The 23,317-nt window shown below is 36.8% G+C and overlaps 1 protein-coding gene across 1 annotated transcript in view; it reads right to left on the bottom strand.

The window, feature by feature from the left end:
• RIT2 (Ras like without CAAX 2) overlaps positions 1-23,317 on the bottom strand; it is a 394,146-nt gene that overhangs the window by 297,941 nt on the left and 72,888 nt on the right. Inside the window, exon 2 of the mRNA XM_032311475.1 lies at positions 19,604-19,660. Coding sequence (XP_032167366.1) covers positions 19,604-19,660 — 57 coding nt within the window. The remainder of the gene's footprint in view (positions 1-19,603; positions 19,661-23,317) is intronic.

The raw sequence follows: 23,317 nt of genomic DNA, 5'->3' as shown, positions 1-23,317 counted from the left end.
TTGTTTTCCAAGATTACAACATCATTAAAATGGTGGCTATTCTAAGTAAGAATTTTGAAGGAAACATGTGAATCACTGATTCTGGTACTTTTGTTTACAAACTATTACTCTGTTATGATCAATCAGTTGTTTTAAGAGCAAATCGAACATGTGATATATCTCGTGTGCATGTGTGTCATGAATATAGGTATGTGTCATTTTCACTTTTCCCGGTGGGATTTAGTGATATTATAGTGTCTGGGGACCAGGACTAAGAATTACTACTCTCACAATTTGATTCCCAGTGGGGAGAATGTTAAACTTTCATTATCCACTGGCAGAGTTTATTGCTCCCAGTCCTTGTAGATGGGCTCAGGAGAAGAAACTACAACTCTAACAGAAGAACATGCAATCATTTGAGGCCAAGACAGCAGGGATATTTGTTATACTGCCAATTTTTTTAAGACATTCCTGTAATATAACTGCTTTGTTCTGCATTATATGGACCCCAAGCATTGGGGGGTTTTTTTTTGCTCATTGGGTCTTTCATGGCTAGGACTTTAGTACTACAACAGTAACTATCAGTATGATCTGTTTATTACTCCACTGAAGTTTCTGGTACCTAATGCAATGGTTTAGGAAACTAGGTTAAGTGCAGCACAACTGTGGATGCATAAAGGAAAAGGTACATGGACTTTGACAAAAGATCCAAGATATCTCTTTAGAATACCTTTCATATATAAGGGTTTTTTTGGTTTAAGTTTCATTAGCTCTAGGCTAGATATATGAAGTGCTGCCATAATTGAGTCACTAAGCTTCTCTTGTGGACTAAAGAGATCTAAATGGAGTCCACAAGTACAAATATAATTTCTTCAACGTTCCATTACTGGGCAAGGCTCTGGGATTTCAAAGGCAAAGGTGATCATGAAATTAATGGTTACATTCATGAAAACATGGTATCTCATGGTGAAGGGATGGGGAACAACTTACCCCTGAAGAGGTGATACTTGCATGTGTTAACTAAAAAAACTGACAATTGCAGTAAATGTGGAGGTCCAGCCAGGCATAACATCTTAATCACCTAGTTCACTTTGTGAAGGACTATGCATGGAAGAAAGACACTGGATTTAGTACAAATAGGTAGTAGTATTTAAAGGCAAAGAGAAAGGGGAGAGAGTGAAACCCAAGAAGGCTTAAAAGGTTAACAAAGAGTAGCCCACCTACGGATTATAAGGATTAATTCTCCTAATTGCCAAGAAGAGTCATTAGGATAAACTAAATGTTAGGGTCTCCCCAAATTCAGATGTTGAAACCCTAATCCCCAATGTGATGGTATTTAGAAGTATTTAATTGTTTTTTGGAGGTAATAGGTATGAGGGTATATCCTTCATGAAGGGCATCAGTGCCCTTCTTATAAGGGCTAGCTCTCTTTCTACAATGTGAGGACACAGCAAAAAATGGCTACCTATAAACCAGGAAGAAAGCATTTACCAAGAAACTGACTATACTGGCATCTCAGATGCCCAGATTCCAGAAATGTGTCTATTATTTGAAGCCACCTAGTTGGTGATAATTTGTTCTAGCAGCCCGAAGTGACTAATACAGTTATTGAGGAATCTTCAGAAGAAGGGCATGTATATGTATATACATGTATATGTATCTGTATTGTGGGAATGTATATGAAGTTATTGTGGGAATGTATATGAAGTTATGATCAGATTTGAAGATTTTATGGTGGAAACCTTTATTCCTGATTTAAACATTTAGAAATCTAGTTTTAAGAATTATAATCCCTAACTTTGCAGAGAAAGAGACACTGAGTGGATTAAAATGAGTAATACTTGAAAAGGCAGGAAAAGTGAGAATGAAAGCAAAGGAAAAAAAAAACAGTGAATAGAAAACAAAATAGGGCAGCAGGAATGTATCTAAATATACCACTAAATTCAGAAAAGTGAATGGACCAGAATATTCTATTAAAAAGTGAAAACTCTCATAGTAACTAGATATATAAATAACAATAGAACATTTGGGAATCTATACAGGTTCATACCAAAGAAGCAAAAATTAATTTTTATAGCTATATGCAATAACAAGTATGAATGTCACAGAAAATGTTGACTGTTAAGAAGCTTGATGCAAAATAACACAGAGTATACAATTCCATTTGTGGAAGTGTTACAAAATGGTCAAAATCAAGTCAAGTATTTGGGGTGTTTGCTTGTATTCAAGACTTGAGAAAACGAAGGACAAATTTTAGGTTCTAGAGAGGGAAGTTATTGGAAGTGGAATGATGGCATTTCTGAAATGCTAACTGTATGCCATCTTAGCTCTGTGGGACATATGAGTGGCTACTGTGTGATAAATGAGTGATTGGGGCTTTGTGTGTAGGTTATGCTTTGAATTGAAAAAAAAAAAAGTGCCAAGTTACTGAAAATAATGATATATTTTATTCATTTGTCCAAAAGTGAAAAATGTATTTGAAGTATTGGGCAAGCTATTAAAATTAAGAACCGACATACACCATCATGGGATTTAATATGCCTGCTCCAAGGGTAATTTTGTAATTTTCTTTAAAATGTAAAATTCATATACATTATGACCTAGCAATTTCTATAAATGAGTATGTAGGCTACAGAAACACATGTGTGCCCAAGGAAGGGGTTTATTGCATTATTGTTTATATAGGAGAGAAATTAGAAATAAGTTGTCTATCTTTAGATAGTGGCTAAAAATTTTCCCTTAGAAATAACTATAATTTTATCATCCATAATTGTGTATCAAAAAAACTATGATGGGGAGCACCTGGGTGGCTCAATGGGTTAAAGCCTCCGCCTTCAGCTCATGTCATGATCCCAGGGTGCTGGGATCGAGCCCCGCATCGGGCTCTCTGCTCACCAGGAAGCCTGCTTCCTTCTCTCTCTACCTGCCTCTCTGCCTACTTGTGATCTCTGTCTGTCAAATAAATAAGTAAAATCTTAAAAAAAAGACTATGATGGGGCACCTGGGTGGCTGAGTTGGTTAAACACCTGCCTTCACCCAGGGTCTTGGGATCAAGTCCCACATTGGGCTCCTTGCTCAGCAGGGAGCCTGCTTCTCCCTCTGCATGAAGCCCCCCCCCTGCTTGTGCTCTCTGACAAATATAATCTTGAAAAAATATATAAAGATGAAAAGACCTAAAAAGCAATATTGTATCTTTTCTCTAAATCTGCAATTACTGAAGGCATAGCAAGCTTCCTCACCAATGCTAATCATTATCTCTGGAGTCAAGGGAATATTCCAAGTGGATGGTTAAAATTTTATGTATTATATAATTTTATATATATATATATATAATATACATATATATAATAGAGAAAGAATATATAGATAATGTAAAATACACTAATACAGATATATGCTGTTATACAATTACAAATTTTCCACCTTTTATTTTAGCTACAGGGTGGGGATAAAGAAAGGCTGGAGTGTGGGCTGAATGGATACAGTGCCTGCACGGAGAAAGCAGTTACAGTAATTTGAGAGCGGAGCTGTAGACTTAATGATAGTGGAAATACGCTAGCTCACTGATAATACGGCTATGAGGAGTAAGAAGAGGCAAGGAGGACTACTCCTAGTTTTGGAGTTTGAATGACTAAATGGATAGCAGTGTCATTCACAAACATAAAACACTGCAAGAACAATTTTGATAGAGGACAGACCATGAGTTTAACCTGAAAAAGGTCAAAATTAAGATATATCAGGACATCCCAATAGAAAGGTCAAGCTAGCAGTTGTATGTGCAGGTCTAGAGGTCAGGAAATAAATTTGGATATATATAGAGAGAGAGAGAGAAAGAGAGAGAGAGAGACAGAGAGAGAGACAGAGAGAGACAGATTGATAGATATCTATATATCTATATATATATTTTGGATATCCAAATGTGGACATCAGAGACATATTAATACTAATAAATACCATGATAATGGGTGAGATGGTCTAGGAAGGAGCTTTCAAAAGCAGCAGAGCATTGCCTGAAAATAAGAACCAGAAGATTAAGACGTTGAAGAAAACTGAAGTTTCCCAAGGTCATCATCAACAGCATTGGTACTCCTTAGAAGATGAGTAAACAGATGACCAAATGTTTTCTGGATTTAGAGCATGATTAGGACTTGGTGTTTCCCCCACCCCAGGCAAATATTAGTTGTCGAAGCCAGGTTAAAGTGGCTTGAAGAGCTAATAGGAATTTACAAAGTGGAAACAGCTAGCATAGTCAGGTCTCAAAAGGGTGATAGCAAAGAGGACAAAGGAGAAGTTCACTGGAAATACACAACTTAAAAAATTAACATAGATGGGAGAATATGTGGAAGTGTCAGGTGACTGTGCCACTGACCACATGCTGGTTATCGGAGCCCTTGCCTTTCTTAGTCTATTGTGCCCCACATACCCATTGCTGAGCAGTTTTCTTTAGTTAACTTAATTCTGATAAAAGGAAGTTTCACTATTCCTAGATGCAGGACGTATAGGACCTTAGAAAAAGAAACATGGATTTTATTTTATTTTTTTAAGTGCTACTATCTAGCTTCTAAATAAAAACAATGAGCATTTTTTTTTAAATATATGGAATATTCAGATAGCCAAGAAAGCATATGAGGAGTCACCTTCCCTTATGGCAGGCTGGATTCTAACTCTTAACAACTTGGCAAATATGTGGGAGCTTCATAGAACGTATGTCTGGAAAATTGATTCCGGTCATTTCACATAACCAGTAAGACAAAGAAGTTAAAATCGTCCATTATAAAAACAATTGCTTCCATTGGTGTGGTACCTTATATTTTCAAATTGATTTTCCACATAGCTAATTTTTGCTTCAAAACGGGTGTTTCTTTTTTAAAGAAAAGTCTGTAAACTAATGTCTGCCACTAAGAAAACAAAGACTCACTTTGAAATAGGACTAATCTGGTCTCTGTGCTTCTGACATCTTGTCTAGTCCTTTCCCAGCAGACAGTTTCTATCTGTCCAGGACCTACTGTGACATGAAGTTATCAAAGAAGGTTGTGTTTTTTCCCCTTAGATCAGTCTCACTCTCACACACACACACATACACATACACAGCTTAAATTGCTGAGTCAGGGAAACATTCCATGTTAAAAGAGTTAGTATCTTTGTCCTAGTGAGGATGCACACTATGAGGCAGCCTTTAATCAGAGAAAATTGTAGAACATGAATAGATGTAGAACATGTTCGACCTGATATTCTACATGAATCCAACAAACCAAGGATTTCTAAAGGTCTCTTGCCATGTCCTCATTTCATGCTGAGTAAATACATGCTAATATGGACACCTCCAATGTGAAATGTCAAAGTGTTGACCTCTTTATTTCCAGGAATCAGCTTAACATAGTAGTTAAAATTACACTAGTTAAATTAAAAGCCTCAAGTAGAATCAGCCATGGCTAGTAATAAAGATTCTCTTTGAAGAGAGCATAAATTGGGAGACAACAGTTTAAACATTGTAACTTTGGGGTCAAATGTAAGTTTGACTTCTAGTTCTACAAATCTCTAAACACAACACTAAAACATTGGAAATACCTACCAAAAGGTAGACTACATTTCTGAAAGTTTTTCTGAGAGTATTTTACACTTGCCATCTTTTTGGTTTTTAATTGCCATGAATTGGGAGAGAGAAGATTGAGTTGTGTTAGCTCTTCTAAGATGCTTAAAATAATTTTTTCAATCACAAGTTGCTACCATCAGCCATCAGTCAATTTTTAGGTTATACCAATAGGAGTATTTTTTTTTCTTTTTTTAAAGATTCCTTTTATTTACTTGAAAGAGAGCCAAAGAGCAGGGGGGAGGGGCAGAAGGAAAGAGAGAGGGAGAAGCAGACTTCCTGATGAGCTGGGAGACAAGGGACCCTGGGATCATGACCTAAGCCAAAGGCAGATGCTTAGCTGACTGAGCCAACCAGGTGCCCCTTTAATATTATAATTGCTTATGGAAGTGTGCTTATTAGGAGCTAACAATACTAATGAGGTCCTTAAAAATAAACTTCTGGGGGGCACCTGGGTGGCTCAGTGGGTTAAGCCTCTGCCTTTGGCCCAGGTCATGATCTCAGGGTCCTGGGATTGAGCCCCATATCGGGCTCTCTGCTCAGCAGGGAGTCTGCTTCCCCCTCTCTCTCTCTGCCTACTTGTGATCTCTCTCGCTCTCTCTCTCTTTCTCTCTCAAATAAATAAAATCTTTAAAGAAAATTTAAAAAAAAAAAAACCTCTGGAAAAAAGACAGTATTAATACAGGTCACTTGATTTCATACTAAGTTTCCACTTCATATAAGCATGGAGTAAGCAAAAGAAATATTGAGAGGTGTTTCTGTTATAGGCACATGATTTTTCCTCAAGAATATCTAGATATACACGAATGACAGAATTAATGCGGGTCTCATTGCTTAGGTTGACCACAGATCATTTTCATCAGATGAATATAGTCATCACAGGTGGTTAACTAGAAGTTTCCGTGGTTAGAGTACTATCTCACAACTGTATCGATAGTAATAAGAACACTGTTGTTACATAACATAGTTATGGACTAGATTTGGGGCCGAGTTCTGTATTCGTCTATTTTAAAAGCCTCTGCCTCCCCTTTTCCTCCCCATCTCTTCCCCTTCAGTCTCAAGCAATTTGGGGCAGTTTTAGTTATCTCCTGGAGTGTTTATATTTCAGCCAGGAGGATTTTTACTTCTTAAAGGAACAGATAAAAGAACGCAAGTTTCGTGCTTTTTCTTTTTTTCCTCCTAGAAGAGTAGGGGTGTATTTCTCTATTATCAGAAGTTTAGGATAATTATTAAAGTTTTTCTTTGTATGGGTGGGTCAGACTGCATGGAACTCTTCATCTGTTTTTGTTAATCACAAGAACGTTCTCTCCTTTGTTCCTCATTTCCCCAGGGAGTCAACCTCTTAGATTCAATCAGGCTTTGTCACAAGCTCTGAAACCTTAATCTGGCATAGTTCGTGCCTCCTAGCTCTGCAAAATGGCACTCTAAGGTCTCCACGTTATTCTGCTCTCCCATCTCACCCGCCAGCCTGAGGCTAGCAGAGTAGTAACAAACCCACATCCTCCTCTGATCTTAGCTCTCCTTCCAAACTTCGATCTATAGCTTCGTCCTCTAGCCAGGCATCAGTAGCTAACAAAAGTGCCCACAAAACAGGCCATCCCACTGCACAGCCATGCATTTCCCTTCTTTGCCACAGTGCACTATGCACCGTTCTTCAAACAAGAGCATTAAAGCAGCTGGTGTTTGGGAGGCATCCCTGTATACATTTATCCACATAGATGCTTATGGACAGCCAACACACACACACACACACACCCGTCAATAGCCAATTTGGGATTTCTCCCGAGGCTGCCTTTTTCCTAAAACCCATTCCTTTGATCTCCTGGCTGGAGATCGAATTGTTAGTTCTAAAAATGACCCCTGTCAGTGGAGGACATGGAGAAACTGAGGAAAGAGAGTATTCCAGATTTGTAGGTGGCAATTTTAACAGGCAAAGGAACTTATGAAGACCAAAGTTAGGCTGCTGGAAGATGAGTGGCTGTGCACCTCCCCGTCAACGTCTTGAGGGTTTATGTAGTATTCTTAACTGGGCTCAGTCACATGTACAATCCAGATGGGGTCAATAATACATTTCTCTCTCAAGGCTGAATGCTTGAAATGTCTCCAGCTGTAGGAATGGTGGATGAAACATTCCAAGGAGAGGGGTAGGGGTGAGGAGCCCCCTATTGCCCCAGGTGAGTTTTCAGGTTAACCAGAGGTCATGTCCTCTTGATGACCTTCTCCAACAGCAGTACTTAATACTAAGATTTACTTATTTAAGTGCTAGCAGTACTTAGATTTATGGGATGATTACAGTACGCTACGTTCTATGCTAGACAGTGCACATCTCTTATCTCAACTAATCCTCATAGCAACTTTATGTAGGGATGATTATTATTTTCATTCTTTAGGTGAAGAAACAGAATCCAACGTGGGAATGTAAGCATCTTCCCTGGGTCAAACACCTGGGAATCACATGGTATTTAAAGCCAGATCCATTAGCACTTCATATATGAGGTGGTATGACTGGCCTTTAGGTGTAGAAGGTTCACCTTATTTACAATGAATCAATAATATTATTAATTTGGGTAACTAAAGGAAGATCACTCTCTTTGCAAACACACACACACACAGAGTCCAGAGTTGTAGTTGCTGCAGTGTTTCTCAGTTTGTGCCAGTGTGAACATGCTCCTCACCCACTCTCTTTTCTTTTAACCTCTTTAAGCTTTGGTAGGAACGTGGCCCAGCAATGTGAGCACAACGTCAAGTAGTTTTGTAAAATTTGTCAAAGTGGTAACACTTGGTTTAGGCCAAGAGACTGTGACATAAATAAAGAAAACTGAAGTTTCAGGGCTACTCACTTGCAGAGGTCCCTTCCAAAGACCTATTCTTAATTTCATATTCAAAATTTGATCAGTGTTTTTCTTAAAGAGGCAAGAGTATTTCTGAATGACATACCAAGTGAGCTCGCAAGAACTTGACTACATGAGAGACTATGGACTCTGAAAAACAATCTGAGGTTTTGAAGGGACGGGGTGGTGGGAGGTCGGGGTACCAGGTGGTGGGTATTATAGAGGGCACGGATTGCGTGGAGCACTGGGTGTGGTGCAAAAATAATGAATACTGTTATGCTGAAAATAAAAAATAAATTAAAAAAAAAGTAGTTGGGGGAACCAGGTGGTGGGTATAAGGGAGGGGACAGATTGCATGGAGCACTGGGTGTGGTGCAAAAACAATGAATACTGTTACACTGAAAAGAAATAAATTAAAAAAAAAAAAAAAGAACTTGACTATACCTGGAAGTGACTGCCCATCAATAAATATGTGTGATTACATTCAAATAAAATACACTCCCAAATTATCCTCCCGACATTATGTGTTCCTTTGTAAGTTGGTGTGATCTGTCTGCTCTACTGAATTGTAGTCTCCATGAGTGTAGAAACTTGGTTTTGCCCATGGCTATGGCCCAGGTCCAAAAAGAGTGTCCGGTACACAATATAAGTGCTTATTATTTATTAAAGAATGAATGGACAGAAGTGAGAATATTAGTAGGCAACCCAACCTAAAATAGTTAGAAATACTACTAACTCACAGACCTCAACAGAAAAAAAAAAAAATGTTAACTTATATAAACAATAACTGTCTCATTCAGAAGGGGATTTCAATTATTTCCAGGAATGATCCCAGTTTAGTCTACTCTGGAGCCAAGAAGGAGGTACCATAAGCTACAGCGCAAAACCAATAAGGTCCTGGTGGATGTGTTCCCTTGTTCTTAGTCTGACATCATTAAACTTCCAGTTCTATTAACTCCCTTCGGACAGATTCAATGCCTAACAGGCAACTTTTACATTTCCATGTAAGTAAGATAGCCGTCATGGAGATGATATGCTGCTCATATCTAGTTTTTTTGATTGAGATTTTACATGGCAAATTGAATCAGGAATTTGTAATTATCATTTGTTCTCCTTTATGTAGTTTGGCCACAGGAAAAATGTCCATAATCATACTTGCTTTGAGTAATTCCAGTCACAGTGACAGTAACATCACTGTAAGTTAATAAATTGTCATTCTGGTTACTTTGCCATCTTTCTGGGATGGATTCTCTGGGCATTCAAAAAAGAGCACAAAATCTAGGTGGTCTTTTCCTGACAGCTTTCCTTATTACCATTTTTATCTTACAGTTCAATTGACTCCTGCCAAGGAAATTATAATATTCATTTTGTCTTGAACAGAGTGTGAAGCAGTCATATCTATATTATCTTACAGGACAATTATGAGAAATAGCATCATCACCTCATTTTTAGAGATGAGGAGAGGTCAGCAACATATGCTAATTTATTCAAGGTTGAAAGGTCAGTAAGTCCTTTAAGCATTCATTCATTCAGTTTATTTATCAGCTACTATGAACCAGGCACTGATCTAGATTCTTAGGAGACTTGTGACCAAATCAGTTTATGTTCTAGCTAAGGAATACAAATGTAACTATATAGTGAATTAAAAGATAATATATGCTGTGAGAAAAACAGAGAAGAGTGAGTATAATCAGGAGTTCTGACAGTGGTTAGTACAAGCCTGACTGAGAAGAGGCATCTGAACCCAAAGGAAAGGCCTGAAGTAGGTAATGAGGTTAGCTCTGTGAATATCCAGGGAAAGAATGTTCTCAGAAAGGGAAAATCAAGGGCAAAGAAGCCAAGAGGAGAAATTATCTGGCATGTTCCAGAAACAACAAAGAAATCCATGTGGCCAAAATCAAATGAATGAGGAGGAATAGTAAGAAATAAAGTCAGAAGGACAAGGTATGTTGTTTCTTGAGACTTTTTAGGCCTTTGTCAATATGTTAGCTTTTCTTCTGAGTAAAATAGGGAACTACTGAAGGGTTTTGAACAGAGTGACATAATAATGTAGATCATATTTTTTTTAAAGATCATCCAGTCTGCTGTGGTGAAAATAGACTGGGGAGCAGGAAAGGTAAAAGCAGAGAGACCTCTTAGATGCTAGAGTAATAATCCAGCCTAGAGACTGTTGGTGCATATCGTGATAGTTGCAGTACAGTAGTGAGAAACAAGCAGGTTTGGGATGCATTTTGAGAGTAAATCCCACAGTATTTCCTGAGGGTGTGTTATACAGACAAAGAAAGGGTTCAAGGAAGATTGAGAAGTTTTAGCATGATCACCTTGAAGGATGGGATTGCTATAGAGATGAGAAAGGTTGTATATAAAAAAGTTCTTTTTTGTGGAAAAAAAAAAAGAAATTAGTTTTGGACAGGGTACTTTGGGATATCTATTAGGCATCCAAATGGCAGAGTTGAGAAAGGAGCTAGATTTTCAAGTATGGAATTCAGGGAAGAAACAGGAGGTGGAGATACACATTTTTGAGTTGTGGCATATAAATAACATTCAAGGCCATGACATTAAAGAGAATTAAGGAAGAATACATGGGTAGAGACAGTAACAGGACAAGCACCGAGTCTTAGGGTCACTCCACTATCCAGGAGAAGAGGATGAGCCAAAACCAAGCCAAGATTCAGAGAAGCTGACAGAGTAGTTCGAGGAAAACCAAAAGTAGATGTCAGGTGAAAAAAAAAAAAAAAGTAGATGAAATCTGAGAGTGGTCAAGCAAGCATATCAAATGCTGCTGGTAGATCAAAATGGATAGAATGAAAATCAACCATGGGATTAGCCCTTATAGAGTCAAAGTGACCTTGATAAAAGCAATTTCAGTGGAGTGATAGGATTGAGAAACTGGCAAGAGTTGATTGAAGAAAATAAGAGAAGGGGAATTAGAACTCGTGGTACAACAACTCTTTGAGGGACTTTCCAGCCAAGGCAGTGGGAAGATGAGGGAGAAAGTGGTGGAGAAAAGATCAGTCAATAATTTAATTATTTTTTATAGTTAGGATGCATGAAATAGCAACATGTTTTTAGGATGGTCAGAAATGCTTCATAAAAGAGAAAAAAAAGTTTGGGCGGGATTCTTCAGCAGAAAGGGAGAATGGGATCTACTGACTGGAAAGTGTGGTACTGGCTTATACAGAAGTATGGAGAGTTCATCTAAGTAATAGTTAAGTAATAAAATTAGTAGGAGGACCAAGTATGGGTGTAGAGAGCTGGGTAGCTTTGGAAGATTCTTCAGGATAAGATTCTTTGGAAATTTATCTCCTGACTGAATTTATCTTCTGACTGAAAAATTGAAAATCTTCAATTTTTCTCAGTAAAGAAACAAGCAAGATCATTGGGAGAGTGTGAAGAGGGGAGAAGTTACTGGTCTACCACCAGGAGTGAGAGAATGAATAGACAATGGCCTGGATACATGCTGGGCTTAATTCAAAGCCCATTTGAGATAATACACTTAAAGTGAGAGGAGGGACCATGGTCATGCTCAGTTGACCCAATGCAGTCTCAGAATAAGCAAATATTGGGATTTAGCTTGGGTGGTGCTTGGCTTACTACATCCAACATGAGAGAAGGAAGAGATCTGAAATTCTGTGATTATGGAATATAATTTAGGCAAGAGGGAAAAAGAGGACACCAAGGGCACTCACACATTCTCTAATTCGACAATTATTATGAGCATTCCCTGTAAACCATGTGCTGTGTTAGGTCCCGTATGAAATACAGTGAACAAGGCAGACATGGTACCTACCACCATTCAGCCTACATCCCACATGGAGAGACAGACAAAAAATAGCACCTTTTTAAATGCAGAATTTGATAAATATTATTAAGGAGAAAATCCACATGTTGATGTTGAAAATAAATCTGTGTGTTACACATACAGTTGGCTGTGTGTGGGTTTATGTGTTGAGCAGTTAATTCAGGTAAGGTGGGCAAAGAAGTCCTCTCTGGGGAAGTGATAGGTAAGCAGAGACCTAAAGGATGAAAAGGAACTTGCTAGGTGAAAAGCAGAGGAAAGATGTTCAAGGTAGACAACGGCATATTGGCAAAAGCTGAAAAGCCAGGAAGAATTTGCTTGGAATATTTCAGGAACTGAAGGAAGACTATTGTGGCTGGAACACAGTGAAGAAGAGGGTGTCACAGGATGAATGGAAAGAAAATCAGGGGCCAGTGTGAAGGCAGAATTCAGTTTCTAATCTATCTGAGTCCATAGTAATTTCCTTAATATTCTAACATGTTTGGCACTCCAGGGTTACTAATAAATGTAATTCTTCAATTTCCATTTTTTTAAGCCTTAATTTCCTTCAAGAATTATACTTGGGCACTTATGCTATCTGGTAATAATACTCCCATCCCCTTTTCCAAATCCCATGCTATCCCTTCAGTGCTGCTCTGTAGACCATAGCTTTGTGGTTTGCTCACTAGAATAAATGGACACATTAATCTAGGCTAATGTAAAAACGACTCCTGATGGTTCTGGGCATTACAACTCCCCTGAGCGTTTACATTTTAACAGGGATTTTCTAGTGACACAAAGAAGTGACTCTGTTAGTGCACATTTTAGACACTGAGCTGACAATTTCAGTGTGATCTGAACACACTCTTTCTTTCTTTGAAATCCTCAGCTTAGAAATTTTTATTAGAGATACTGAGAAATACATACTTAATGTGGTACCTTTCTCCTACGCCAGTCTGATCACATTGATAGTTTTCATGTTCATACATTGTGGTGTGAGCACAATCATTAGAGGTGGTGCTGCCCAAGATGACCTGTCCATATCATTGATGTACTTGACCACCTAGGTGAAACTCTTGTTTTTTTTGTTTTGTTTTGTTTTTTAATTTCCTAAATCATTCAGGAAGACGTACATCTCTGTATGACATTTTATTCTTTTCTTGTAGAGCTTGTTACAGTCCTTACCAAATGTTCGAAAGAATATAAATCTTTCAGAGGAGTGTATTATGCAATAGTCAAGGCCTGTAAATGAAATTGGAGGTCTAAAACACCAAGAGAGGAAAAACAATCACAGCTGAGTCAATTACAAAAGGATGTGTTCCTTGAAGATAGGATAAGTGAGTATACCTGGAAACTTGTTGGTCATATGAATTTCTGCACACTATGAGAACTAAATAAATGTATGGACAGGTAGATTAATAAAGTGATAACTGATTCCTGGGTTGTTGTTTTCCTTCTGCAGGAAAAGCAATCCAATGAAACAATTGGGTAGGTACTGAAGGTCAGTTCCCTCTAATCAAATTGTGTGCTCTACTTACACAATGACCCTAAGTCATCTTAATGCAATGAGGGGAAAAAAAAGGATAATTTGACTCTGGATAAAGAGATCTGATCAACTCTTATAGATAATGAAATAAAATTGGGCAGGGAAGCTCAATGAAGAATACATTTCTGCTTATTTTTGTGCACCATTTACCCCCATGCCTTGTAAAATGCCTAAATCATGGTAGCTACCCAAAAAATATTTGTTAATAAATTAACATTGAATGGAGAGGAAGAAGAGGAGAAAGAGTAAAGAGAGAAAGCAGAAGAAATGATAATTAACATTAGCATAGTGCTTTTAATTTTTCAAAGAAATTTTCTTCTGGCAACCATTTTACGTCGAGAAATAACCATTAACATACATATGAATTTCTAGTAAAGACACTAATGCATTTTCGATTAACTATTAGTCTAATTGCTCCCTAGGACTCTAAAGTAGAAAAATAAAAAATGATTAATGCTTTTCTAGAAGTGTATTCATTCATCCATTTTTTATTCAATAAATATTTATTGAGCATCTACTACATGTCTGGCATTCTACTAACATCTGAGGAAACATTAGTGAATAATGTATTGAAATTCCTATCTTTTCACACCTTAACTAAACAAATAATTATAAAAAGTTATTTAATTATTTATCAATAAATGATACTAAGGTGATAGTCAAGGTTATGAATGTATGTATATAGTTAGAAGATATTTTATTTTGGGTAATCAAAGGGGTTCTCTTGAGGAAGCAATATTTAAGCTGAAACTTGACCAGTGTATGACTTACCCAGGCAGAGATGGAGAGTGGTGAGGTAAGCAGAATTCATGGTTAAAATATATGCATAAGTGTTCCAAGGTAAAAAGGGGCTTGGGAAGTTTGTTAATTTAAAATAAGTAGGTGTGGTTGAAACCCCAAAAGGAGGTGGATTGTGACAAGTCTGTAAGCAACAGAAGTAAGATCATGAGAATCTTTATGCTTAGAATTTTATTCTTCATCCTATCATAATTGACAATACTGGAAACTATTAAGAAGAGCAAATTTGTGTTTTTGAAGATGTTTTTGGATTCTGTGTAAAAAAAACAATGGAAGAGCAAGTCTAAGTTGGAAATGGAGTGTAGCTTAGAATAAGAAGGCAGCAGAAGTTATGGAGAGATGGTAACAGGTTCAAGATATTTTTAGGAGGCAGCAACAACAGAGTTCAGTGAATGACTAATATAGACAAGTTGAGATAGGTATCAAGGACTCCTGTTGGGTTTTTGGCATGAGATCCTCATGGATCTCATGGGCTTACTATTATCAATAATCCTGAAGGAAGTAAAAGTCTACTAAGGATAATCAGTTATTAGCTACAGTTGGGGCATGTTTACTTTTATCTTCCTTAGAGCTATCTAAATGTAAAATTTCAGCGGCCTGTCAATAGTATTTATTTTTATCTCAGGCAAGAGCACAAGACTGTAGGTATTTAAAGCTTTGATCAGTCGTACAAGATCTTTAAAGACCTGATCTCTGAAAATCTACCTCCCTCTTGCTGCTCTGCACATTATATCATTTATTTCATCTTTAGGACTTCTGGTTCCAGACATCCCCCATCTCAGTCATATGCTGTACTGTCTTTCTTGGGTATTTTTTGCTCTTCTGGGAATGTCTGTTCTTCCTTCCTCTTCAATTGCCTAAATCCTATGCACTCTTCAAAACTCAGAATGGTGAAGAGTTGCTCTACATGTATTCAGGTCAGGTGAGATATGCCCACATTGTTCTTCTTCTGCACCTTGTGATTTTCTATTTCATGAACTCAGTGCATGATCTTGTTTGCTGATTTATCTTCTCCACCTAACTGGGAGGGCTTTGGAAGCACAGCTTGTGTTTTTATCTCTATCTATCCATGTAGAGCATGTAGAGCATGGTACCTGGCACAGAACAGGTGCTAAATATATATATATATATATATATATATATATATATATATATATATATTCATATATATCATATATATGATAAAATTTTAGAGGCTTACAGAGAAGGAGGCCAAAACAATAGTCTTTGAAGACAGTGAGAGATAATTGCTAATTATGTAAATGACCTGATCAAAGTTATGATAGACAGAACACAAATCCTTCATGGTTTAGAATTTTCCATCCAGTATCAAATGTCTTATTCAGAGCAATAAGCAATATCTGGCAACTATTTGATACTATATATTGTTTCCATCTTCCATAATTTGCCAAGTGAAGTTACCTGGTTTTCTCTGCTCATATGTTTGCCTTTATTTGATTATCGATAAAAGCATGAATGGAAACAATTCTCAACATATAAATATATCAATAAATAATTTGGATTAAATACACAGTCCATAAATGAGAACCTGATATTTACGTTGTTGGTTTTGAGGAAAGGAACACCATATTCTATTTCAGAAAAAAAATCAACAACTTGATATCTAATTGATACAATATTAAAATTATATATAGTAAGGTTTTTAATTTTGAACAAGTAACAATAAAATTTATTTATTTATTTATTTTAAGAGATTTTATTTCTTTATTTGACAGAGAAAGAGACAAGAGAGAACATAAGCAGGGGAAGTGGGAATGCAAGAAATAGGTCTCCAGCTGAGCAGGGAGCCAGTGTCAGACTCAGTCCCAGGACCCTGAGATCATGACCTGAGCCGAAGGTAGACATTTAATTACTGAGCCATCCAGACACCCCAAATAATAATAAATTTAAATGACATGGCAAAACAAACCATCCTGGGTCATTTTCTCAGATATCTTAAGTCTTTGAGAAATCCAGACTTCTCTGAAAATTTTCTTCAAAGAATCCTGAATTTTAGAATGGACAATAGGAAACCCAAGCAGGCTTTTAAAACACATAGGAAACTGTGATCCAAATCACAGTGAATATAACTTTAAGACAGTATGAACTTCCTCTCCATCCTTTGAAAACCCCTCAGTGCTTTGCTTCTTTTTAATAGTAATAACTGACTTCATAGGTAGCATGAATATTTGTGTATTTGTCTGAATTCTTCTTGAGTTGAAAATTCCTTAAGGGCTTGAACTGTGCTATATTAATCTTTTCTTTCTAGAGGAGAAGCCGATTGCTTGGCAAAGAATAGGCATTTACATTTTTTTTGCGATTGAATTACATACAATGGTTATCTCTAATGATTTACTGCTAATTAAAAAATAACATGTGTGTTTATTACAAAGGGTTGAACATCAGGACTTTGGTCAAAATGTTTCTTCTTATTATTCCATAATTACTTTACTATGGAAAAAATCAAACCATACTTAATGTCTAATGCTTAGAGATACTCATTTTAAAGATTAAATTAAAGCTTCAATTTATCCATATTTGGCACCTAATTAAATTAAATTAAGGAACTTAATTTAATTTTTGAGTGAGGGCTTCTCATGAAAGAATAGAATCAATACCTTTCAATATCCTATTCAAAGGTATCTTCTGTGAATTTGCAGAGGCTAGACCCATTGGTTACTGACATTGAAAATTTTGTCAGTTAGTAAGGAAAGCAATTACTCCCTTGGGTAGAACATTCATTGGTACCAGATACTATCCCTAATTTTTGTCAGTAAAAAAGGGAATCTAAACTTTCAGAATTGATGTGGATTTCAAAGAAAAATAATTTTAAGATGAACATAAGGAAGAAAATAAAACCATGCAAATTCTTCAAACATTTCAGAGAAAAACTCTTCAAAAACCCCAGTCAGTAGAATGACAAACAAATCTACACAGAATTGAAAAAATATTCATTTCCTATATAAATTGTGAAATAAGTATCCTTGATAGGCATATTCCTTTCTAATTTATATGATTTTCAAAATGGAGTAATATGGGGCATCTGGGTGGCTCAGTCGTTAAGTGTCTGCCTTCAGCTCAGGTTATGATCCCGGAGTCCTGGGATCCAGCCCTGCACTGGGCTCTGTGCTGGGCTGGAAGCCTGCTGCTCCCTCTTCCACTCCCCTAGCTTGTGTTCCCTCTCTCACTGTCTCTCATTCTGTCCAATAAATAAACAAATCTTTAAAAAAAAGTGTAGTACTACAAATTTCCTCTTGAGGGGTCATTAAATCAGCTAGACTGAGTTATAGCTACATAGCTTGAGCAGATGAAAAGTAAATTATTGAGACTTTTACCTTCCTCAAACAGGATACCAATGGAAAATTACTAACCAATATTTTCATTAAAGAAGACAAGAAATGAAATGATGGAAAAATCGAGTTGATAGTAATAAAGTGCTCTGTGTCTCCACTTTCAAACTTCTTCCTCTAAACCTTTTTTATTTATAACCAGATAAAGGTATGATTTTAGCTGTCTGTTAGTACAGAATGTCCAGTTAGCTTAATTTCAAATGATGGATGTACTTCATGGAAATCTAAAGAAATCATTATCATATTCTTCTCATTTTTTCCTCTTGAAAGAGCCATTTATAATTTATTCACATATATTGCCCTATTCAAGCCATTAGATGGGAGAGGTTGGTGAGCAAGGTAGCTTTTTCAAACATGAAGCCATATAAAACTTAAACAATGATGAAAAATAATGAACAAGAGTGAATTTGTGATAGCATATATGATCTATTGTACTGTTGAATTTTCCAACAAGATAAAAGAGTCAGAGCTTTTCCCTAGAGATTTCTCCTCTTCTGTAATTCAGAGTGGGTTATGCAAAGTCATCAGCATTCTAGGAGCAAGATATTTGGCAAATGGATTTAGATAATTGCTTCTAAAACTTTACAAAGTGATTATTTTCTCTTCAGAAACAAAACTCAACTTCTTGAGGAAGTGCTTTCTGATTAACAATGCATAAATTTCCTGCATTGAAATCTTACTAATTGGTTCAACTCTTAAAGAAGTCTGGCTGAATCGTGGGACATTTCAAAATGGGTACATTTTACTCATTTCAGCACAGGTTTTCAGGCAAATATCCTATACCATACAAGATAACATTTTATATACATAGTAGGACCTTGAATTAAAATAGCCTGATGAGCAAAATAAGAATTAGAGAATCATACCTGTTGGAAGTGATGGTAGGTGATTCTCAGACAAAGGGAATAGAGCGTAAGGAATGAGGTGTGTAGCCAAAATAGTTCACAGTCCAGGCAATGAGGCAACCAGGAGAGGTTCAGAACTATGTGTTTCCCTCAATGATAATTTGTTTCTAGGCAAGAGGTGCTATAGCAGACTCTGAGAGTTTCCAACTGATCCTTCAGAGTAGCTCTTTGCAGGGGTAAAGCAATGTTAAAGACATCTTTTCTGCTTTGATAGAGGAAGAAAACTTGTTCCCAATTGCAGGGGTTTTGCATTTAGTACAATAAAAAGAAAACTGTATAGGAAGAATGAAGCATGGCTGGATTTTTGGCTCTAACAATACTTCGACTCTTTGAATCTCAGTTTCCTCATCTACCAGATGAGAATAGCCAACAAAATTTTATCTATATCTAAAGTCTTTTCCAAATGCACCATTAACAAGGTTAACTAATTCTGCCATAGAAGATCCAGACACTGGATCCAGACACTGAGTGAACAAATGACCAAATAAGCATACAATCACATCATTTATATTATCCAGAGCAGAGCTTTTCAAATACCGGTAGCTATCCATTAGTGGATCCTGAAATCAACTTAATGTATTCCAAACATCATTTATCAGGAAGAAATAGAGTAGAATGGAAAATACGAGAGTGCACAAGAAGTAAGGACAAATATTGTCGCTTGAAGCTTGTGTTGTGGTGGCTTATATATTCTATATTTATGTGTATGTGTACTGCGTCATAGTAAAATATATTTCTTATTCTCCATAGACATCAACAGTATTTGTCAGCCACTTATTTAGAGTGCCTTTTTATGGGCTAAAGGAGAAAAGAGGCTTATACTCACCAATAGTGGGGTCATGATAATCAGGAAACTGGTGACTAATAAACTGCATTGTCATTGCTGAAAAAAAAATAAATTCAATTTAATAAAAATTCATTGATTCACCAATAAGTTATTCTCCAATGTAGTCCATTGGTCTTTTAATAAGATCTAGTGACTTACTTCTCAGAGTGACTAACTTAACTATGCAACATGAACCACCAAATGTTGGAGAAAGTTCTAGGGGAGAAAAAGTGTTATATAGAAGGAAAATAATGTCAGATATTTCTCTGGAATAAATATGTCAAAAATTTTGGTGTATTTTAATAAAAATTACATTGTAGTGAAAATAAGAAGTATTAAAATAATGAGAATATAAAGTAGCTATAGGATCCTTCTTGGTTTGTTTTGGTGTAACGGTTGGTATTGGTTGAGAACTTTTCACTAAAGGTCCTATACATATTCTGGGAATTACTTACCTTTTCATCTTGAAAATAAGGAGATAATCTCTGAGGTCTCTATTATCTATTACGGTACATGATTATATGAGTTTTTATTCTTAGTCAGCTTTTCAGTTAAAATTATTTTTTACTTTTATTTTGCCTGATCCATGCTATTTAGGTAACTTTATTAATTTTCATTACTTTTGGGGGGGTATTTCCTCCAAATTCTCTGTATTCTTTTCAAATCAATAATTTTATGAGACATTTATAATATTTCTATTATAGTTTCTTCATATAAATAACCATTATTAGGAGACAAATGAAATGCTGAAGTAAGGCAACAAAACTTGCAAAAGGAATTCATGCATAGTATATCTCTTTCTTTTCTCCCTCCGTGTATGTGTGAGTGTGTGTGTGTTTGGGTGGGTTGGTGGGTGTGTGTGTGAGACAAAGACTCCCTGATCAGACTTTAGTTTGCTTCTCCTGAGTCTTCCTCTCAACTAAAATCTGACCTAGGTCCCTGCCCTTGCTAGACCACCGTAGTCCAGGGGTAGCAAGAATCCTGCTAAGTCATGTTGGTGGGAATCTCTCATCCTTGTTCTCTCGTCTCCGGGCTGCATTCAGCAGGAATCCCTTGAAGTCTGTTTGGCAAGAATTCCCTTAGTCCTGATGGCTCCTGTTAGTAATTTTCCATCTCCCAATGCCCGTCACTCCTTGCCTATAAATACCCACTTTTCCTTGTTGAATTTCCTGTTGAGCCCAGTTCTATAATGAATTCTTTTTTACCTTACTGCAAATAAAATCTGTTTTAACCTTTTCACTGTCCAGCTCTGGTTTCCTTTAACAATGTGTTCATGCTTCAGCCAATGTTTAAAACAGAGAAGACGGTTAAATTCAACAAACCTGTACAAGGCACTAGTCCAACCTTGCCGAGAAATGCAAAGAAACAGAACCTGACCCAGTGAAGAAAGAATTTCTGTTTACACTTTGATAGTGTTTACTTCCTGTCTTTGCATTGACAAGGGAAGTCTCCATATGAAAGTATTACTCAGTTTGACAGTTTAGGACAAATTTTTGAAATAAAAATGAACATTTCTTACAGGGGGCTTTAGGAGTTAGAATATTTCAGGTAAACAAACTGAAAGCAATATGTTTATTAAGTAGATATCAAGGAGAATTTGGAAAACATTGTTCGTGAGTTGTTTTTCTTTTTTTTTTTAAGATTTTATTTATTTATTTGACAGACAGAGATTACATGTAGGCAGAGAGGCTGGCAGAGAGAAAGGAGCAAGCAGGCTCTCCTCTGAGCAGAGAGCCGGATGCAGGGCTTGATCCCAGGACCCTGAAATCATGACCCACGCTGAAAGCAGAGGCTTTAATCCACTGAGCCACCCAGGCACCCCTGATTGTGAGTTTTAAAAAGAGCATTCTCCTCTGTTTTTTACTGCCAGCTGGTTTACTCCCAGATAGAGTACAGAGATTGGAGGCCTGGGCTCCCAGTTGAACACTTGGTGTGGCTAGTTAATCGACTAAACTTCAAAGATAGCTCAGACGTGGTAAGTTTAGAACTAAAATGAGGAGATCCTCCACTCTACTCAAGGTGAAGAGTTACACACCTATTCACTATGTGGCAAGACCCTCATATTCATCTTACGATAATCAGTTATCCAGGATAACATCTTGAAGATGTCGTTGGACATTTCCCCTCTCATATCTTCCATCTAGTCTCCATGAATTTTCATTTTACTTCCAAAATATCTTCCAAATACGTCCTAGTTCTTTCTGGTGTTACTGTAGTTGGAATCTTACATTTTATATTTCTAATGCCATAGATTCAAAATCGATTTCTCTGTAGCTATTTCCTCTACTTTCCATTAACCTTCATAGTGAAACCAGAGTCATCTTTTTTTAAAAAAAAATCTGGTTATTCATATGTCAGCAAGTATTTAGGATAAAGAGTAATGTGGTTCTTCATGGGCCCATTGTATCTCTTCAGGCTTGACTTCCACCGCTGTCCAACCAGCTACGCTGTGTTCTCGGACTTATGAAAGGAAGGACTTCCACCTGTGAGCATGCCTTTAGCCTGTGTCCTAGCACGGCCTTCACCTTTCCTTCATTTTTATATCATACTAACAAAGGCTCTCCTTGACCAAAATTTCATCAGGCTCCTCTGAAGCCTCCTTCTAAACCAGGTCATGACCTTCAGGCACCCATGCTCATCTCTGCTTTGCCAAGTTTTAGTGGGAGTCCTACTAAGTCAGTTTGGAGAAAATTCTCCATATTTAATATACGATCACCCTTGATATCTGATCAAGTTCCTCATCTCCAACCCCCAGGATTACTTTGATCTACCTTCAGCAAGAATCCTATTAAGTTTATTCAACCAGAATCCCCTTACCCTTTTAGTGATTTTCCATCCACCCACCCCCAACTCGCTCCTTGGCTATACATTTCAACTTGTCCCTGTATTTGGAGTTGAGCCCAGTTCTAGACTGAGGGAGTTCTTTTTACCCTATTGCAGTCTTTCCTGAGTAAAATCTACTTTTACCACTTTACTGCCCAGCTCTGCTTTTCTTAAACAATGTTAATAATATTTCTACTCAAATGTCATACTATTCCATTGACACATTCAAATTGTTCAATGAACAGGAGCCGGTACATGATAGTCCTAGAAGTTCCCAAAAAGCATTAGAAAACACTGTGTATAACTAGGGTCTGGGTTAATTTCTATAAACCCAGGAAAGAATTCTGAAGGTGAAGAAGTTTGGAACAAATTTAAGGAAGAATATATAAGCATTTTAGGAATTGATAGATGTATTTAATACAACACTTGAGAATCACAAAACCAGTATCAGAAATAAATGAATCAAAGATTTACTTCTTACAAGTATTTATAAGAATACCTAGCATAGATTTAGATGATGACGTTTGTGCTTTCATGGAAAGCTGCTGCTTATTGTATAATTGAAAAAGCCCTTCAATTCTCAAATCTTCTGACCTGCCACTGAGACACAACCAAAGAAGAGGGAGCCAGCTGAGCTTTATTCCAGACTTCAAAAGGTAATTTTAGAAAGATTGATTTGTAAAAGTTTCTTTTGTGTTTTACAAAGTGGATGCCTGATGGGATATCTAAGAGCCAGTTCCCCTTTGCGGAGATGATATGTAAAACAAACAGTTTTTGAAAAATCTCTCCTAAATACATGTCAAATTCAATGTTGGAGATAACTAATTTGCTAAATACCTATCGATTGTACTGGGGACTAAATTCTATTTATTTTATGATATATAGGTTTAC

The sequence above is a fragment of the Mustela erminea genome, chromosome 13 (genome assembly GCF_009829155.1).
Source record: "Mustela erminea isolate mMusErm1 chromosome 13, mMusErm1.Pri, whole genome shotgun sequence".
NCBI classification, from domain to species: domain Eukaryota; kingdom Metazoa; phylum Chordata; class Mammalia; order Carnivora; family Mustelidae; genus Mustela; species Mustela erminea.
Note: the sequence above shows the minus strand (reverse complement) of the source record. Positions and strands in the feature narration are given on the sequence as shown.